This window comes from Ambystoma mexicanum, chromosome 11 (genome assembly GCF_040938575.1).
Source record: "Ambystoma mexicanum isolate Mex_15411 chromosome 11, UKY_AmexF1_1, whole genome shotgun sequence".
NCBI lineage: Eukaryota > Metazoa > Chordata > Amphibia > Caudata > Ambystomatidae > Ambystoma > Ambystoma mexicanum.
In genome coordinates, this window is record NC_090934.1 from 408294593 (window position 1) to 408314310 (window position 19718).

At 45.4% G+C, this 19718-nt stretch overlaps 1 protein-coding gene across 1 annotated transcript in view; it reads right to left on the bottom strand.

Annotated features, from left to right (window-relative positions):
* Window positions 1-3709: 3709 nt before the first annotated feature.
* F2 (coagulation factor II, thrombin) overlaps window positions 3710-19718 on the bottom strand; it is a 330337-nt gene continuing 314328 nt past the window's right edge. Inside the window, exons 12-14 of the mRNA XM_069623200.1 lie at window positions 14600-14778; window positions 4890-4960; window positions 3710-3975 (exon numbers count right to left, since the gene is read on the bottom strand). Coding sequence (XP_069479301.1) covers window positions 3832-3975; window positions 4890-4960; window positions 14600-14778 — 394 coding nt within the window. The 3' untranslated portion in view covers window positions 3710-3831. The remainder of the gene's footprint in view (window positions 3976-4889; window positions 4961-14599; window positions 14779-19718) is intronic.

The following is a 19718-nucleotide window of genomic DNA, read 5'->3' on the forward strand; positions in this document are numbered from 1 at the left end:
TGCCAGTGGTTAGGATTAATTCCAACCCTTCCAGCCATCACCTCTTTTGTTTTGCGCATGCCTCTGTGTTTGTTCAGCGCTTTGGCGTAAAGTGCTACAAAAATACAATAATTATAAATGCATTCAGACAAAACAGACAAGGACAGGGCACGTAATGTGCATATGTCACATAGGTACGACATGTAGTTAAACCGTGTACAGTATATTCAACCAGATGCAATTGTGGATCAAGGAGGATCAAGCAGGAGAGTGATTCCCATATACCTCTATATGAAGCATAGTTTTACAGCTGTCTGGAACCCCATCATCGTGGGAGTACACTTGACTTAAAGTGGTAAGGAGTTCCAATGGTAGGGAGGCAAGAGTGTGAAAGAGTGGGAGGCTGCTCATGGCAGACAGGGGTTGTGAGGTTAAGAAGGCCAAGGGATCATAGAGAGCAAGGTGGGAAGTAATGGGAGATAGTTGGCCAGATTGGGGGAGCTGGACACATGCTTTTCCCTTAGGTTCTGTTGGATTTCTACTGTACATCATTTAAGAGATGCTGCTTACTTCTTTACGAATCTCTCTACTAATTACATAAGATGTCTATAGGTGTCTAATTAGACCTCAAGAAAAACATTCAGTCTTCTGGATGTTTTTGTTTTGGTCCCTCTAGTGGCAGGCAAACTTATATTAGTAGCTGGTAGCTGGGTGATATCTGACATCTTGGAATGACATTCTAAAATTGAGATTACTACTTTTGAGGGTATCCATGTTCGTGTTGTTCGGACTTGGGTGGATTAAGCAGCTTTTCAGCAACCTGTCCCTCTGAACGGTATGCAGTGATAAAATTGCAGCAAAATGACGCCTGTAAAAAAAAAATTGCGGCAAAAATGCTGTGGTTTGACCGTTAAAGGTGCACCCCATTACACCATTTAAGGGGAGCAGGGGATTGCAGGGGTGTCCCCTGATCCCCTTAAATGGTACAATGGGTACGGGGATTGCAGGGGTGTCCCCCTCATCCTTTACATGGATTGCGGCAGCAAAACTACAGCCTTTTTGCCACAATATTTTGTGTCCACGGCCATTTTTGCCACGATTTTAACACATGGAACCCTCTGAACACAATCAGTAGGGGAGTCACGCAGGCAGCTGCTTATGGGTGTCCTAAGCAACTCTCAATGAATGTTAGCTCATGTTCAGACGTTCTGTTTGGCCAAGCCCTCCCGAAGAAATGTTTTGGTTAAAATGATTATACAAAAGGACTGCACGCCACCATAATCTGACTTTCATTCTTTAAAATCTTGTATGTATAGTATAGTGATGTAAAGAGGAACCTAGCTCGCAAGCAATGGAGCACTGTACAAATGAGTCAAGATGAAGGTAAAATAGACCTACCAGTAAATGCAAGTTATAGTGACTCTAGTGCTGATAGTCCTTAGTCCCCCTTCCTCCAGATAAACCCATCCACCACCCATCGCTCTCTGTAGCTCTTTAGCATGGGCAAAGAGAAAAGCACTGAGTATCTTAGTGCCGACTGGGGCAGAAGTGTGGGAAAGCTGTTGTCGCACATTCATACTTTGTTTTAAAAACATTTATTTACATTACCACTATTACAGATAGCAAGACAATCAATGAATAATAAAACTTAACAATATAAAGAACAAAGAAAAATCACAGCTGTGAACACAGTAAAATGTACAAATCAAGATACATGAATCATTAAACCTCCCCTACCCGACATCAACAATGCACAGTCAAATCAGCTGTAAAAATCTACCCCATATTTTATCAAACAAACCCAATTTGCCAATTCTCCGAAACAGCACCCGCTCCATGTTCGCCAGGTCATGCATTTCAGACAACCATGTCCCAATGTCCAATGTCAAAGCATTTTTCCAATTCGTCTAGACAATTCTTTTGCCAATCATCGCCACTCTGAATAACCACTTCTTCTCACTCAGAGTGAGATCCTCCAAAGGCACATCACTCCCCAGAATAATCACACTAAAATCCAGAAGAAGGAGACCAACAATCACCTCACCAAACACCCGTTCAATCTCACCCCAGAACAGTCTCACCTGCCTACCGTCCCACATTAGATGTTCCATAGTCCCAATCTCACTCGAAAATCTCCAACATTCCGCATTCTCCAACAACCCCCTTTTATACAGTTCTCAGGCGACCAATAGACTCGATTCAGAATTGTAATCTGCCCCGATCGCTCTGTGAGTCCCAACGAACACAACTTCACATTCATGCACATGTTTTGCCACAAATCCTCAGTGACATCCAAGCCGAGCCTCCTGCCCCATTCCTCTCGTAAAGAATCATTTCCCTGAAAGCAAGACACAAACACCTTATATAGGCGACGGGCCAGTCCCCCACTCGACCCCTCCAAATTCACTGCAAACAAAAAAGAAATCCACAACACCAATCGCACGTTTAAGCTTCACATAGTCAGAGGCTCTAAAGTTTTCAATACCATAGCGCACATTCATATTTTTGACGTTGTTTGGTGGTACACAAAATATTCTGGTCTGCTGTCTTGGAGCCCTACAGAGAGTACTTTGTACTTTTGTTTAAAACTAAAATTTAGAAAGAACTGTGCAAAGGTGTACCTAGTTTATTACCTATACTGTCCAACCATATGAGATTAAGTTCCACGGGGAAGACACTTAACATAGAAGCTGTCAATGAACGTATTCATACCACATCCCTGTGTGCTTCCGCAGGCCCACCTCTTGTTTGCAATCAGGGATATTGATACAATTTAGCAGGCCCACGTGATCCTGTTATGCCCTGGCAGAGATGAGGGACCATGCAAGAAGCTCTGTGCGCTTAATAAAGGTTCTGGAGTGCCTGTTTCTGCCTACCATTAGACCTGCTTCATGGCACTCTATCAGAATCCATTAACACCTGCATTGTAAAATACTTGATATTAAAGGTGGCCTTTGCACTGTCAGCATGGGGGCTCGCCCTCTGGTTAACTCTTCATGTCACTGCCAACTGGTTAATTGCCATTCCCTACAACAGGGGTCTACAACCTTAGGCTCTCCAGATCTTATGGACTACAACTTCTATCAATCCTAGCCAACATAGTCAATAATCAGGGATCATATGTTCATAGTCCAAAACATCTGGTAAGCCACATGCTGCAGACCCCTGTTTTACCAGTTCTATTTCTAGGTTTTCCCCACAGAACAAATAACACAGTGAACACTTTCTTTAGTCTGGATTGCAGATGAAATTGGCATTTTTTAGCTTGGAAAAGCAAAACCTCTGTTCTTTCCCCACCCAAGTACTTATGGGGTTTGGGAGGGAAATGGGCTGCCAAAGGTACATCTATCACACAGCATGCTGCCTCTTGTTTGGCAGTTTGGCACTGTCATATATCATACTGAAAATGTAACTTTGTTCAGCCAGTTTGGCAGTAGAGGAAATGTTTCTCCACCCCCCCAGAAATATCCTATTGATAGAGATATCGAAGGCTGCCACATGGGCATCTGTGCAAACTATTATGAAGAATTCTTTTGTCAACATTTGAACTGATGCCAACCACAAAATACATCCTTTTCAGTATGTTTCTGTAAGGGTAACCTTCACATTTTCAGCAGCATACTCCCTTATAGATTCAATAGATCATACTGCCATTGTTACACTTCCAGTATGACTCCTTGCAGCCAGTTCTGGATATAGTGCTACAATACAAATGTGCAGAAGCATTAAGTTTTTTCACCTAAGTATGATTTGTTTTATTGGTTCATATTTATCAGACATTTTAAAAACTTTTTTTGCATTTTTTTTTGTGATCTGGTTTATTTTTTGGTAAAGTAGAATAGTGCTCTCTTCCTAACTCCCAAACATTCCAATGACCTTCAGCAACCACTTCCGCATGCGATGCACGTGGGTATAGAATCCGTACTTTCCATCCCGATCACAGCCTTCTCCCCATGAGACAATGCCAACTTGGTACCAGCGTCCATCATATGGGCTCTAGGATAGGATTTGTGAGTAAGTATTAGTTCAAATACATGATGGCAATGAGAAGAAACACCAGAAATATTTCAGTTCACTCAAGAACTAACCAACTGACTATCTCAAATTATCAGACACGATGTGACGAGCATGTGGCGATCACTAGCAGGGTTTGCAACCCTCAGATCATAGAGTACTGCAAAGCCCTCCGAGTATGGGTGGTGGGTCCAGTTCTCAAAGAGCCTCCAAGTATATGGCACACATAAGAGTGTATAATGCCTCTACAGGAACATCAAACACATCCAACCACTAGAATAAGCATTCATGTGAATCTGGTCTGCCCCATATTACCTTTGATGCCTACTTTCAGGTGTCTGCTGACCTTTATTCAGCTTGTTTATCTGAGTATCCTTGAAATTTGAAAAGAAGCTCACATTTTATTGTCAACTGTACTTCTCATCAACTGAAGTGTTGTTTCTATTATGGGGTTGTCTCAACAAACTCTGCCTTCCTTTCTTTACTCAGAGTTTGAGGGTCTTCTACCACCTCTCTAGTGCTAGAACACACGCCACTGTGTTGCCACCCTATAGCTTGCAGTGACACACCCTTGCCTCAAGGTATAGCCTTCACCCATTTCTATGAGGCAGACATGTCACTGGGAAAGGTTGCTCTCTATAGTGTGACACTCTTGCTATAGAGGCTATTTTGTTCCTGTCCTACACCTTGCCCCATGAATGCTATGGGATCTTCCTATTCTGACATGTTCCCACCATATACTGTGGCACCCTATCCATCTCATCTCCTGAGATATCCCAGTACATACCTGTAATCTCAAGTGCGTCTCCTGTGTATGGTGCTCACGCTTTATAAATCCCTTACGTACACCTTTATCGCAAGTCCAGACTTAGCCAACGTTGCACTCAGATACTTACCTTCATGACAAAAGGACCACCACTGTCCCCCTCACAAGCATCTCCTCTTACAGATTCCTCAGGACTGTAACCTGCAGAAAAACACACAGGAATCAAGCCATAAGTGTTGCTGACATGTATTGGTTTATTGATAGTGCTTGTAACGAGGGGTGGGGGACAGTTTAGTCTTTTTTTAGTACTATCAGTTTTGACAGTTATGGCATTGCTGCTTGACTTTCAAAGAATTTCACACACTTCTTTCTCTGCTTACCTAATAATCCATCCCCCGATGACCCACTGTCCTGTTGAATTTGCATTAGTAAGTTCAGACCCTTGTAAGGCTCCGAAAATTGAGTTAATCTGCAGAATGCCACAACTAGTGCCCTACTGTGGTGGAACAACACCCCACAAAGTACTCCTTTTAATGTTCCCCTGTGCCCTTTTAGTGTGTTTATTTCCAATGTGCAGTGCTAGTGTTAAGTCACTCTATGCTGCCAAATAGTCCTCCCACGTTTTGTGTAATGTTTACAAGCATTGAGGGCTGCCATAATGACAATAACACCAGTTGATCAAATGTTAAAGTTACCTAAACAAGCATGTTAGTGACCAGTTTGCCCCACTAAGTAGCAGCTGCATGTGATGGCTCCACCAAAGAGACAGAATAACTGACAAAATCCAAAATGGCCAACCAAGTTTAGATCACCTTACAGTCCCGGGTCATGTGACTTGGGTTGGAAAGAAAAGCATGGTGGAAAAGGGGCAGGGCCGAAACCCCTAGAGCCAGTGGAATTTGAAAGAAATGGGAAGGAAGGTCTCTACCAATTAGGGCTCAAGAAGAGGGGTATACGAAGAGCAGGAAAGCTGAAGAATAGTGAGTCATCATCGGAAGCTGGAGGAGGAAGCGTTGTGATGCTGTACTGAGAGGCTCATATAAACAGCTATAGACTCTCAGTACATGGCTACTGCAAAGGAAATCCAATGCTGAAAGTAGCTTCTGAGAACCCTGGCAGGCACCCTTTTATATAAAAGGGGTATTGAGTGTTTTAGAAAGCGCCCAAAACCTTAGAAGGCAGTAGAGAAACCTGACAAATTGCCTGGAATAGATTAGCTTCCATTATACTGTCCTGGCCTTGGCGTATGAGAAGTCTCCTACACCCCGGCACTTCAGACACAGCAGACTGTATTTTATTTATTTGTGATTGATAGCATGCCACACACTACTACCCTCTCCACATTAGAGAATAGTGTATGCCATCCTACTCTGTCTCTGCCCTCCTGGCAACATGACAGCTTTTGGGTTGTGCTAGGAGCCTTATGGGGAAGACTGACTAGTTACAAAGTGGAGAGTGGCTGGCCTGTCATGAGGTTCTTGGTTTCTTAAAGTGTAGTCAAGAATTGGTATATTGCCCGGTGTCAAGTCTTGGAGTTGTGCAAGTCTTTCCACACAATGACTGAGAAGGGGGACTACGCTGGTTCTAGGATTAATCTGATGTAGCTATAAATGGTCTAACTCTCATTGAACATGAGGAATGTGTGTGTGTCACTTTTATCTGCAGTGTGTTTGAGTTTATGATGATGTGAACAGATAGCATAGAATTCATTCTGTGTCAAAGATTGTGGCAGCTAGGAATGGCAGCTTTCTGCATACCCATACTTGGAGTGATAAATGAATCATCTTTCAGTGGAGTCAGGATTCAGAAGATTGCCCGTTTCCGCACAGCGCAGACCATTTTGACCTGCAGACTTCAATTCCTGAAGTTGCTGAGTATTTGAGGTAAAATAACCCAACCATCCATATTACAAGAGGACAAGTGGGCATGGTTCTTGCATTCTTCTTGGTACCACTTGATTTTACATTGCATAAAAGCACCACTTTCATAGGTGGAATTCACCATATTCTGAGGTCTGCCACAAGTTCCACACCTCATAATCTTTACCTTTAATAGTTCCACTACTTTAGACAAACATTTCCACAGTTCTGGGGACGTTCTTGTTGGCCTTTAATTTTATTGTACAGACACTTTAAACTGAATTTCTTCACTTCCTCACTCTATCAGGATTACTCAGCCTCTTAGATCCTGCTCTTCCACCTCTTTACTCATTTCTTGATATTGGCTGTCTGTTGATTTCTCATTGTCACTCATGAACATACTTTTAGGTTGTATTCTAGGTGTCTTTTAGGCTTCTCAACACCTCGTTCAGGTTCTAGTTGTCTTTCAGAATTTGGTCTTCAAGGACTTTGTTAGTTTCTATGGTCATAAATGTATTTATGTAGTCTTCTTTTCAATATCCAAATAATGGTGGCAGTCAAATGAGCTGTAGGCCTAACCAAAATACTGTGATGATAGAAGGGTGGTGTTTCCTGTTTATGGGGGATTGTGCCATTGAGTGCACCTTCCTAGAAGGGTTGTGGCTATTTCAGGTCTGGAGAATGATTAACAAGAAATAGTTTGCTCTGGCCTGCCCAAGATGTTCTAGACCTTTGTGGGGGGTGCAGTGAGCGAATGGCTTTTAGTTCTCTTTGCTGGAAGGGGGAGAGTAGGGGCACTTATACAGTTTTTCCATTAACAGCAGAGCTTCTTTTCACCCATATGAGAAGTAATGGGGATCATGGACAGACAGTGTTTGCGTGGAGAATGGAGGGACACATGGTCAAGTAGGGCTGGATTGGCCAATAAATCTACCAGGAATCCTACTGATGCATTTATCCGTTTAAAATTAAAGTAACCCTTTGCAGTTCAACCAACCCAGATCGGAAACTGCCGGGGCCAACCACCAGATTCAGCACCACCCTGGGAATAGAACAGTTGGCCTACTCCTGTTGGTGTCCATCGTTGACAGAATTGAAAACAGCTCTTTAACACTTTTACTGTCCTGCAGTGTATAAAGGGGTATTGTATTGTGGGTACGCAATGCACTGACCCACAATCCAGTTGAAGATCTTCAGCCGCAGATAGAAGTCCATCGACAAGGGGAAATACCTTCCCAGCCAATCCGCCGTTTGATCAATTTTTCCTCGTAGGTACGCTGCCTTCAAATCTTGCAAATGTACTTCTGCCTGGGTGAACTGAAAGTGGTACCAACATCTGGATTCCCTCTGCCTGTTTACATACACCTCAGATATCTGATTGGCTGTTCTTACCAGTACTCACTTCCCCTTAACCTGAGGTTGGAAATAAAGCCTTTGGTTCCCTCCAGTTTGACGACTAAGAGAGCTATCGGACGATAGTCTTTCGGATTAGCTCTATTTTCCTTTTTAAAGATTGGCACAATTACAACACTTTTCCAGGACTTTGGAGTACAGCGTTGGATGGTTATCCTTTTGAATAGGATGGCAGATGTCCGTCCATAATTCGGGATTTTGTTTCATAGTATAGTTTGTCAACCCGTCAGGGCCAGGAGCCCTTGAGGCACTTGCTTTGTTAATTGTATTCAGGGTATCTTCCTTTTCAAAGATGAGATCCCAATGAAGAAGTGTAGTCGGTTCAAAAGTGTGATTTTTCCCTTTTCTGCTGTATAAATTGGTGTAATACGATATCTAGGCAGCTTCAGACGCCGAGTTAACTTGAAGTGCCGACTGAGGAGCATTCTCACTATTGATCATTCACCAAAGCTCAGCTGAGTTTTTGTTTTTCAGTTTTTCCATCATTGTTTCTGCATCATTTTGCATCATTAGGTGTTTATGCACTTTAAGCCAGTTTTTATACTTTTGTTTGATGGCTCTTTTTTGTATCACAAATACTTTTTTATCCACACGCGAGGCATTTCTAATTTCACCGCGCATTAGCCGTTTTTTCTTTTAAGATTTCCAAATCAAATTTGTGTTTTGGTACAAAGGCGGGATGTTTTAGACCCTACCTCTTTTCTACAAATTGGATTAGAAGATTTGGTATTCCACCGAGTTTCCCTCCATGCAATATTGAGTTGCAATTTGGGAAACGGCTGAGTTGTTCAACCCTGTTTGATTCAACTTCGACCATGTTCATCCACCGAGGGGAGCTCGGTCTGCCATGCATGATTAAAATCATTCTCAGCATGTCGTGGTCACTATAACTCATTGGAACCGCCTGCATACTTTTAACTCGAGTGTGAATGCATTCTGACCCAAAAATATAATCAATCGTGGATTGTTGGTCGCCTCTTCTCCACGTCGGCGCAGCAGGTATGTCTCCTATCGTGTTTCCATTTATCATGAATAGCTTTCTTTGGCCCGTTTCCAGACACCACTCTTTTATTAGTGCGTTGTCTGGACCCTTGCTGTTATTTATGCAGTTGATATTTAGGTCTCCACATACGATGATATTGGACCAATTCCCTTCCTCAAGAAACCCATCCAATATTGTGGTTAGCAGACCTATGAAGGATCTTGTACTGGCTCCCGTGCAGTTCCAGGTTTTTAGCCTCACAGGTGGGAGCAGGAAGAGGGCCAAGAGAGACCGGCCAGAGAGTGACAGGAAAGGAGGGCGCAGGTGTGCCGATGAGGAGGATCTCAGTCTTACTGGCATTAAGGCAGAGATCATTAGCGGCACACCACTCCTGGATGGTGGACAGTCAGTGATGAGAAGAGGTGGCAGAAGGGAGCCTGAAAATGAGTTGAGTATCATGCACATCACACTGAAAGTTGGGGCAGAGAGCGGCAATGCGGTGGGCATTCCAGGTATTGGTTGAACAGCCAGGGAGAGAGGTTAGACCTCTGGGGAACACCACAGGTAGAGATAGAGATAGAGGAGAGGAAGTACCCAAGTTGGACCTGGGAGGGCGATCGGAGAGGAAGGAGGTCAGCCAAGCCATGGCCTGATCGGTGATACCCAGGTGATCATGGAGATGGTTGAGCAGGATGGAATGGTTGACAGTGTCAAAGGCAGAAGAGAGATCAAGTAAGAGGAAGACACAGGGGGTGTTGGAATTGAGGTTGGAGAGCAGGTCTTCACAGATGTTCAGGAGAGCAGTTTCCATGCTTCTGGTAGCTCTGAAGCCAGACTGATGGTCATGGAGACAACCAACCGATTCAGTGTGAAGGTTAAGCTGGGAGATGGCCACCTTTTCCAGGAGTTTGCCAAGGAAAGGAGTGATGGAGATTGGACGTTAGTTAGCCGGACAGGAAGGGTCGGCAGAGGGTTTCTTAAGAAGAGAGTGCACAAGGGAGTGATTCAGGGGGGAGGGTAAGACTCCAGTGGCGAAGGAGTGGTTGCAGAAATCAGCCAGAGCAGGAGCCAGGGTGTCGATGTGGTCCTTGACGGTTTTGGAGGAACAGGGGTGCACCTGTTTGGACGAGACTTTCATAGATTGTACTGGTCTAGAAACCTTGTCTGAGGAGAACAGGGGAAAGGGAGGAGAGGTGGCCGCAGGAGGGCCAGAGGAAAAGCAGGGAGTAGAGGGAGGAGTAGGAGAGGAAGAGAGAGAGGACAGGCTATCTCGAGTTTTAGAGATGAAGTGAGAAGCCAGGGCCGTGCAGAGGGCCTGGGAGGGGACAGGAGAGGTAGAGACTGCAGCATGATTGGCCAGTTCCTTGCAGATTTTAAAGAGTTCAGCCGAGTTGTTAGATGCCGCTGAGACGCGGCGGGCTTGGGTGTGGGCTCTCTTCTTGGTGCGGACAGAGAGCCGGTATTGCCTTTGGAGCAGGCGGCAGGCCAATTTGTCAGAGGATGTACAGGAAACACGCCATTTCCTCTCAACCACCCTGTACGTTTAAGGGTGACGAGGTCTGAGTCATACCAAGAGTTGCACTTGGCTATGGGCTTCAAGCAGATCCTCATGACTGGGGCAAGAACATCGAGAGCATCAGATATAGCAGAGTGGAGCATGGAAAGGGCTGTGTCAGTGTGTGAGTCAGCCAAAGGGGGAGGGGAGAAAGTGGCGGCGAAAGCCCGAACTAACACACGCGGCATGGGTCGGATAACCGAGAAGGTAGGTGGCAGTGCTGGAATTGGCTTGGCCTGTGGGGTAGAGAGGATGAGATGGGAGGAAAGGAGGAGGTGATCACTCCAGGAGAGAGGAGTGGTGAGAGGGATCGAAAGGGGGAGGTCCGAAGAGATCAGAGCATCCAGTGTGTGCCCTGCAGAGTGAGTCGGGCCAGAGGGGAGAATAGAGTTAGAGGGTCACAGAGGTCAAGAAAGAGTCCAGTAGAAGGAGGAAGCATCCAGGTGGATGTTGAAGTCTCCAAGAAAGAGGAGTTGAGTGGTTGAAACCAGGAGGGTCCGCCCACTCAAAGAGGAAGGCGGAGATCTAACCAGGTGGCCGATAGACGGTAGCCACACTAAGGGAATGGCCAGGAGTGAGAGAGAGAGCCTGCAGACGAGGCATCCGACAGAGGAGTAGGCCTGCGTAGGAATGATAGAGGCAGGAATCCACTCAGGGAAGATCAGGGCTACACCCCCCCTGGAACAGTTGGATCTGGGAGCGGAGAGGATCTTGTAGCCATCAGGGAGGAGAGTGTCGAAGCTTGTGAGAGAGCTGGCCATGAACCATGTCTCAGTGAGACAGAGGACATCGAGGTCAATTTCCTTCAGGAGGCGGCAAATGTCAGAGTAGGGTTTGATAGCAGAGCGTGAGTTTAGAGTGGCAATATGGAGACGGTTGCCGTCCTTGAAAGACTTCTGGGGAGGGGTACAAATCAGAGGTATGCCCTGCGGAGGTGTAGTAGCAGCCCGAGGCGGGGCAGAAGAGGAGAGAGGAGATGGCAAGGTAGCCAAGGAGGAGAGAGCAGGTGGAGGCAGGGAAGCTGTGGAGGGGAGAGAGGGGACAGCAGGAGAGGAAAGGAAATTGATGCAGCGCGGGAAGCATCTATCAAAGAGGAGAAGGTTGGCTTGAGGGCCACCAAGACGGTGCCATTCAAGTAAACATTAATGATGACTTTGGAGGAGTGGAAGGAGGCCAGGAGGGCCTCCCACCGGGTGCCACCATTAATGGGAGAAGAGGAGAGAGCACAGCGACCATATGTAGAGTCCATAGGTCTGGCGAGGGAACAACAAAGAGGATGTTGGTGAAAGTTTGCTTGGAGGATACATTGGTATAGGTGTCAGCGATAGGGAGGCCTAGGTTGGAGACCAGGATGTACTTTTTAAACTTCTTCCTACCAGATTTAGTGAGGAGAGCAGGATAGTCGATAGAGAAGCAGTTAGAAAAGATGGGAGAGACAGAGCGCACCATAGATTCGGCGAGGAGAGGAGAGAAGAGGAAGGGAGTGGGAAGGGGAGAACACTAGGGAAGTACACAGGGCAGGGTGCAAGAAGATGAGACGGACAGACGGGGCAAGTTGACAATAGGGCAGGACGACCGACACTTAGATTTTAAATACTTTCACAATGCAACTTTAAAAACAGTAGAAAAACACACCTAAGTTAAATAGTTGAGGCCTGGCACAGGTGCAGGCGAACCCTAGAACAGACATGACAAAGAGAATGTGCACTGCAAAACTGATTTGGGACGAAAGGAAAACCTTTATGTAAAATGTGCTTTTAGATAACTTTGATGTATAGCTATTGTGTTCAATGGACTGCATTGATTTCAGTGGGCTGGAATTGTCCAGTACTCCAGCTTTGCTGGCCAGGCAAATCCCCATATCTTGTTTACTAGACTTTTCTGTTGTGACAGTTAGAAAATGTTAGTGTTTTCTTCCACTCGCCTTATCCCAATATGCAGTAATGCTCAAGGCCTCATCCCCACCTCAGGAAAAGACTGCACGCCTGTGCCTAACTGCAGGATATCAGTTGAACACCTCCTGGAACCTGCATTTATTTATGTAAATTTATGGACATAGACAATGTTGTGAATGTTCATTCATTGTTCATTTTATTATATCATGTTAACATTAGTAGTGTTAGCATTTCATTCGAAATTCAGTGTGTATAGATTTGCAGTTGCTTCTCCTTTATAGAGAATGCTACTGTCCCAGTGGCTCCCTGCCACAACATCCACTTTGTCTATCCCTTTGGCTATTTTAACTTGGGAGTGGCCTTTTCCTTGGAGGCCTTCTGGAGAGACTCTCGGTCAGCCTGTGCGCTTTTGGCAGGCTTGCCTGATGTTTCCTCCCCCTGCTGCTGGAGGCCTGTCCCCCTGCCAGGGCCTGAGTACCCCTTTGTGCTGTCTTGCTGCTTTCCATACTGCTATTGCTGGGAATTCTACAGGTGCTGAGGCCCCTGACTTAATTTAACCATCCTGCTTAACGCAGGAAGCTGCTTACAGCAATCTATGCTTGTGAGTATTTTTCAGGCGCTGGGTAGAACCATTCATGTGTAGCCCCTCTTGGTTGTCTGCTGCCTGGCTTTGTTTTCTCCCCTGCCTTTTCCCTGTGCATTTCCCCTTTTCACATACCGATGCCTCGACCTTGATTTATGCACTTTCCCTATACCTGGTGCAGTAACCTGTGCCATCAATATGTATTGCTGTGCTCACTTTTCCATTGGCTCCCACTGTGTGATTTATTTCTGTGATCTAGTGTAGCATTACCTCTGACCACATATAGCGGTCCCTTCCGTTTGCCACAGATTTCTGTAGTCCTGTGTTTCTGATGTTCTGAGCACTGTTTGACTATTTTAGACAGTTTCCTTGGGGTTGGGAACTGTTCAGTCTGCATGTAAGCATTTTGTAACTTTCAAGTGTGGAATATGCTGTAAATCAGTTTACTTTGCTGGCTTCATTGTGTGTTTGAAAATCGCAGTACCTAATCAGTATTTACTGCCCCTGCACATGATTGTGGGTCAGCTTGGTCCATGTGGATGTGGGAGGTGGGAGGCTAGTGCATGAGTCCTGAAGGTTGCATTTAAAAAGTGTTTGTAATTATAAACAGAGAAATGCTGCAAATGTTATGCGCCTAGCTGGTTTAATGAAAACACCCTGAGGGTTCATGTTAAATTGTAAAATAGATATTGTGCTGCAAAGTACAAGTAGAAACAAAACACGTACTGTTGGGTGTCCCTGCTGTGTATATGAATGCAAATCAGTCCACTCTGTTCCAGGCTTATCCCTCGTGCTATCTTGCACACATCTGTCACTAACGGTAGTGCTGCTTTCTATTCATGTGTCATGTTTGTTCTTTCTGGAGGCCAGTATTCATGTTTGCATTTACTTTTATTTACCTGGAAGGTGCATTCTGACCAGAATTCCTGCCATCCAGAATCTGCTTGCCCATCTCTCTGTGCCTTGCTGGCCTTACTCTATCTTTTCAAGGTATCTCATGTATCACTCCCTCGCACTCCCCCGAGTGTGTTGAGGTGCACGATCAGCATCATCCCTAAAACCACTGACTGTTACAAGTTAGTGAGACAACTATTTACATGGCAAACACTTTAGTGATAGGGCCTCATTACACGGATGGCGGTAAGGATTTACCGGTACCGGTAAAATACCGGTACCGGTAAATCCTTACCGCCTTACTACGAGGTACTTTGCGGGTTGGGGGATTTAACGCCTGCTTTTTGCAGGCGTTAAAAACCAACCCGCAAAGGGACCCAGGGAGCTAATTACGGTACCGCAATTTGCGGTACCGTAGTTAGCGCCTTCCCCATTCCCATTGAGCCCTATGGGGCAAAAATGGGAATGGGGAAGGGCAATGGTGGAAGGGGGAATTACCGCCCCGCCAACCTTGGAATGGGGCGGTAATTCCCCTTTCCGCCAAGGCGGTGCCGGTATTTTACTGGCATGAACCATGGCGCTAATAGCGCCATGGTTCTCCGCCATCCGTGTAATGAGGCCCATAGTCTCCTTGGACTACAGATGGGTCAGCCCCTTACCTGCACAAAACATGTTGTCTGTGACCTTGATTTTGGTAGATGCTTTGCAAGTTTCCTGATCCACGATTGGCAGATTGACCTGCTGTAGTATCTGGGGGAGGGCCTGCCCTCCAGAAGTCCATATCTCCTGCAAGTTCCCCCAGCCAGTCACACGCCCTTTGTGTTTATTCAGCATCAACCTAGAGGAAAGGGAATGCAGGAACATGTTAGGCATTTATTTGTGCTGTTGGATGTCTTTGTAAAGTTGCTCTGTTTGTCTCACTCTCAATGTGAGTAGTTAGACCCTCGGGCCTCTGTAGCAATCGCCCCAGTTTGTAAAGTTCACCAGGATTTTAGTGTTTCTGTTAGAAAGGAATTACCCCACTCTTCTCTGGCATTGCAGGCTGTGACGAATGTAGGGTATTTGTACCTTCTTCTCTTGGCGGGCCAGCCCCTGTGAGGCTAGGGAGATCAGAGGCTGTGAGGCTGAGAGAACCCCTAGTGGAGGAGAGGGGTTACAGATATTCCTGAGAGCTAAGTGAAGTATTGGGACAAAGAAACCCAAGAGACCCAGAGGTGCCCACTAAAGAAAGTGAAGTACAGACACGAGCGAAGCCCCGAGTCTCCCAAAACCTGAATCTAGTGGGGAAAGAACAACGTAAGTGGTGGATTGAGCTAAGGAGGATCAGGGAAATATCCCCCATTTAAAGAACTTGCGACATTTTGGGTTTTTCTTCTGGAACTTAAAAACCTTTACTTTGGACATTTCTTTTTCTAGAGCATAAGACTTTGTTTTGTTGTGGAAATTGAGAAACTGCTAGGAACTGTGAAATCAGGAGAACTGTTAATCTGAAGAGATTCCTGGAACCCCTTGTACATATTCCATTATCTAACACTGAGTGCAGGGCACTCCACCCACATATCTTTTATGTTTCTCTAACTGGTAGGGCCAGTTTAGTGGATATGTTTGGATGCAGGACTATTTTTCTTTTGACGAGCACCTTAGTTTTATAGGCCCTCATCGACTTTCACTGGCGCCCACTGCACGCACAAATCACCTTTAAGTCTTGCTGCATCATCTATAAGCTAGTCACCCTCAAGTCACCCAGCTACCTCGCAGAGAAACTTTGCATCTCTGGCGGACAGCGCGCCACCAGAAGCCAGAACACGTGCAGACTTGAAATCTGCCGCTACAAAAAGGAAAGCACCAGAAAACAAGCCGTCTCCACCTACCACCTGACTCGCTAGACGCCACCCGCCCCTCTCCTCCCAGCCAACCGGTACAGCTGTACCCCTTCTCTGTCCCCCTCTGTATCCTACCCCTGTTGTATATCTGTTCAGTTGTTACCAATGAAATGCGCTCTGTTATGCATCTGTAATGTTTTACACCTCTGCAAAGATCTCCGTTGTGTATCTTTATTGGTGTATACCTATGTAAAGTGCTCCATTGCTTCTCGAGTCTAGTTCTGCACTCAATAAATACCATAATAAATAATAATAGGAAGAGAACTCCCATTTTAGCAATAGGGTTAGTGAGGCTTTTTTCTTTTAAGTTGATTAAAGATCCTTGAAAAGTATGACCTCTAGTCCAAGTCCTCCTTCTGGGTTGCCTCAGCTCTGCCGAGCCTAGTTACGAGTTATTGTTTGATTACATGTTAAGACATAATCCACACCTTTGGGAGCGAAAGGCAATTCCACAGCAAACAATGACATAGTCACACTAAAAAGGATACACAGGTGCAGGCCCCAACACCCAGACAGGCCCAATGGGAGGACCCACTAGCATATCATATAAAATGAAGAAGAGGTGTTGGTGTTTAGAGAAGGTAGCGGCCGGAGTTTGGAGTAAGTTGGCAATTCAGGAAAGATGAAGGCAAAGGTGTTGAGAAAGAGACGGGGGAGAGCAGAGGAGAAAGTAGACAAGATGAGAGATAATATCAGGAGGTGGTAGGAAGAAGATATCAGAGTGGTAGGTGGAAGGCTGTGGGAGGAGGAAGAGATGAGGAGGTGGTAGGACAAAGACAACAGGAGGAGGTTGGGCACAAGGCGAAAGCACAAAGGGCTAGCAAGATGGTAGCTAGCAAGAGCAGGAAGGAATGAGCGGGCACAGTTGACCCAAGCCAGGGGTAGGTGTGAGGCCCTGATTAAAAGGGGTTAAACCCACAGTCAGAGGAAGCGCAAGCATGTGGCATGGCGTCATGGAGGATCTGGACGTGAGAGGGAGTAAAGGTGGTTGTGCAGATGGTAGAAGTCGGGGGAGGAAATAAGGACTTCTTAAGCCCATTTGTGGAAACTGGAGCCAGTAAACCCAGTTGGCTCTGTCTGCATGTGGAAGAGACACTCCAACTTTTTCTACGGCTCATGGTGGAGAGACAGTAATGTCTGCTGGTCCTGGAAGGTGGCCATGTTCTATATATATATATATATACATATGAAAGAGGAGAAGAAGAAGAAAATAAATCTTGAACCCTACGGAGACAGCACATCTCAAAAGCAAGAGCCTTCTGAACTCACAATGTCGATGTCGGAGGGGGAGAAGAAAACTGAATGAGATAGAGACAGAGAAAGAGAGTGGGGGAGGGAGAGAGGTCCTCCTAAAAGCACAGGCTTCGTGGTAGAGGGAACAGGAGGAGTGGCAATCTCTTGGGCACTACTGATAGCTCAAGTGGGAGAGACCGAGCAATAGGGAAAGAAATATCAGAGAGGGAGCGAGAGAAAAGTAAGCGAGAGGGGGAGAGAGGGAGAGATTTCAGATGTGTGTCTAAACTCATGAATAAATTGACTTATCAAAAAACTCCTTCCAAACCAGTCTGTGACCTTCAATAGCCAGTATTTGTACAAACTAGCTATTTGCTTTCTATAGGCCTACCTTTTTTACACGGTTGAAAAGGGGTAGCTTTTGACTCTTGTTTCCCTTTGTGAAAATTGCCTTTTTGAGTCAAGCCCCCCTTTAACAAAAAATAAGGCCTCTTTCCTTGCCCTATTTTTGACCTATTATAAGGAAGGGATGACATGAAAGCAGAGGGTGTGTGGGGGAGATCTTGGAAGAAGCTAGTGAAAATGCAAATGTGTCAGGAGCAGGCAGACCTACAGAGAAGGGGTGTATCAGCCACTTTTACTCCCCAAAAACAGGCAAATACTTCAATAAAATAAAAATAGGGAGTAAAAATAGACCCAACCAAAACTAGGAAATGGACACAAGACCATGTGCCACAGCTTTCACTCACACAGCTAGATGGATTTGTTTGGACCAGTAGTGCATGGAGTACCACAGGAAGAAACTACTGTTATTGCTGCCTGATTAGAAGAAGTAAACATGTATATTTTAATGTGCATCAATAACTGGGTGCAAATAACTAATTATTATAAAAACATTTCTGTTTCCAGTGAAAATATTTTACTTGCTTGTAAAATACTCCAACTGGGAATTGGACTAACATTTCTACTCCCTATAAAATCATTTTACTACCAACTTTAAAAAATAGTGAGTAAAATACTCCCACTTCAAAATCCTTTCTGGAGCACTGAGTTCAGGTATAAGGACATTTGAGGGAGAATGAAGAGGAGAAACGTTACACAGAGGTAGATGGTACCAAAAGAGGGATAGGTTGGAGACTGTAACAAAAAGAAAAACGAAGAGACAAAATAACAGAAAGAGGACGATGTCCCAGGAGGGATAGGCCAGCAAATAGGATGGAACCAGAGGACAAAGAAAGAGTGAGAAAGAAGGAAGCAGAGAGGAGGCAGAGAAGCAAAGAAAAAGTAAAGGAGGTGAAGGCAAGAGCACGAAAGAAAAGCCCCGGGAGGAGAGAGAACAAAGTGGAGAGGAAGCGGAGAAGAGAGTGGGTAGGAGGCAACCAGGAGGAGACAGAAGTGAGGCAGTCAGGAGGATGGAGGAGGAACTTGAAGGAGGTAAAGGGAAAAGGCAAGAGAAGGAAAGAGGAGAGTAAAGGAGTGGAGCAAAGAGAGCATTGTGAAATGAGGAGGGATAGATTGCTCTACCAAAGAGAAAGAATGGAACATGGTGGAATGTCAAGGAAGTCCAGGGAAGGAGGGCCGAAAGCAGAGGGGGAAGAGGAGAAAGAGCAGAGGCATGGTGGAAAAAGGAGGGAGAGAAGAACACCCAAATAAAGTGCCATATAGAAGTGTAAAAGAGCACTAAAATAAAAGGGCAGCTGCACGATTAAGAAGGAGCAGAAGGGAGCCTTCAAAGAAAGAAGAGAGGGGAACCTTAAAAGGAGATAGAAAAGAACCGACAGAGAGGGAGGAATGTGTTTGAAATTAAAAAGACATGGAAAGAAGCCTCAGATTTCGAAGGCAGTGAAGGGAAAAGGGAGCCAAAGGGTGCACCCAACAGAGAAAAAGGAGGATGAAATAAGAAAAGGTGGGGAGCAGCACCCCAAGAGGAAAGAGGGTGAATAATTAGAAGGATTGAGCCCTCCCCAGAGACAGACGGATCTGGTGTATGCGTATGGAGAAGTTAGAAGGCCCTCTATGAAGGAATGACGGAAGAGGAGGAGAACTCTCTTTCGGGAAGGTCACGGCAAAACACCATAAAGAAAACTGAGCCAGATGGTTGCACTGAGGTCTGCGTCACTAAGAAGCCATGCCAGCCCGGTGTGCCCAGGAGTGCATGGAGGCCCAAGAAAAGCTGAGCCTCTGAAGGAGAGGAAAAGGGATAGTACTCCCAGGTCTTACGATTCAGAAAAAAACAGATGCCTGACAACATCATGACCACCTACGACACGAGTGGTGGTAGGGAAAAGTAAACTTGCATAATCATGGCGACATTGGCTGTAGAAGAAGAAAGGCACACATAGCCAGAAATAAGTGTGGGACACTGTCAACCCCAAGACTGAGTGACCATTTTCTGTCAAGAACGTGTACCCGAAGAAAGGATTGAAAGACAGGAGAACTGAGGGCTACTGCCTTAAAAAGAGCCCTGACTTTGTGCGACAGTATGACAAATACCTTGTGGGTTGAAACCTGGTAGAGTTGCTTAAAATAAAAGAAAGCGAAATTGAATATGCTATCAAGCATTCTGCAGACCCTTGGCCAATGGCCTCTTTGACCGCAAGAACTACTGCTACAGAATCCTTACTCCATCCCTGCAACCTTCCTTCTCTGAGCCTCTTGTCAT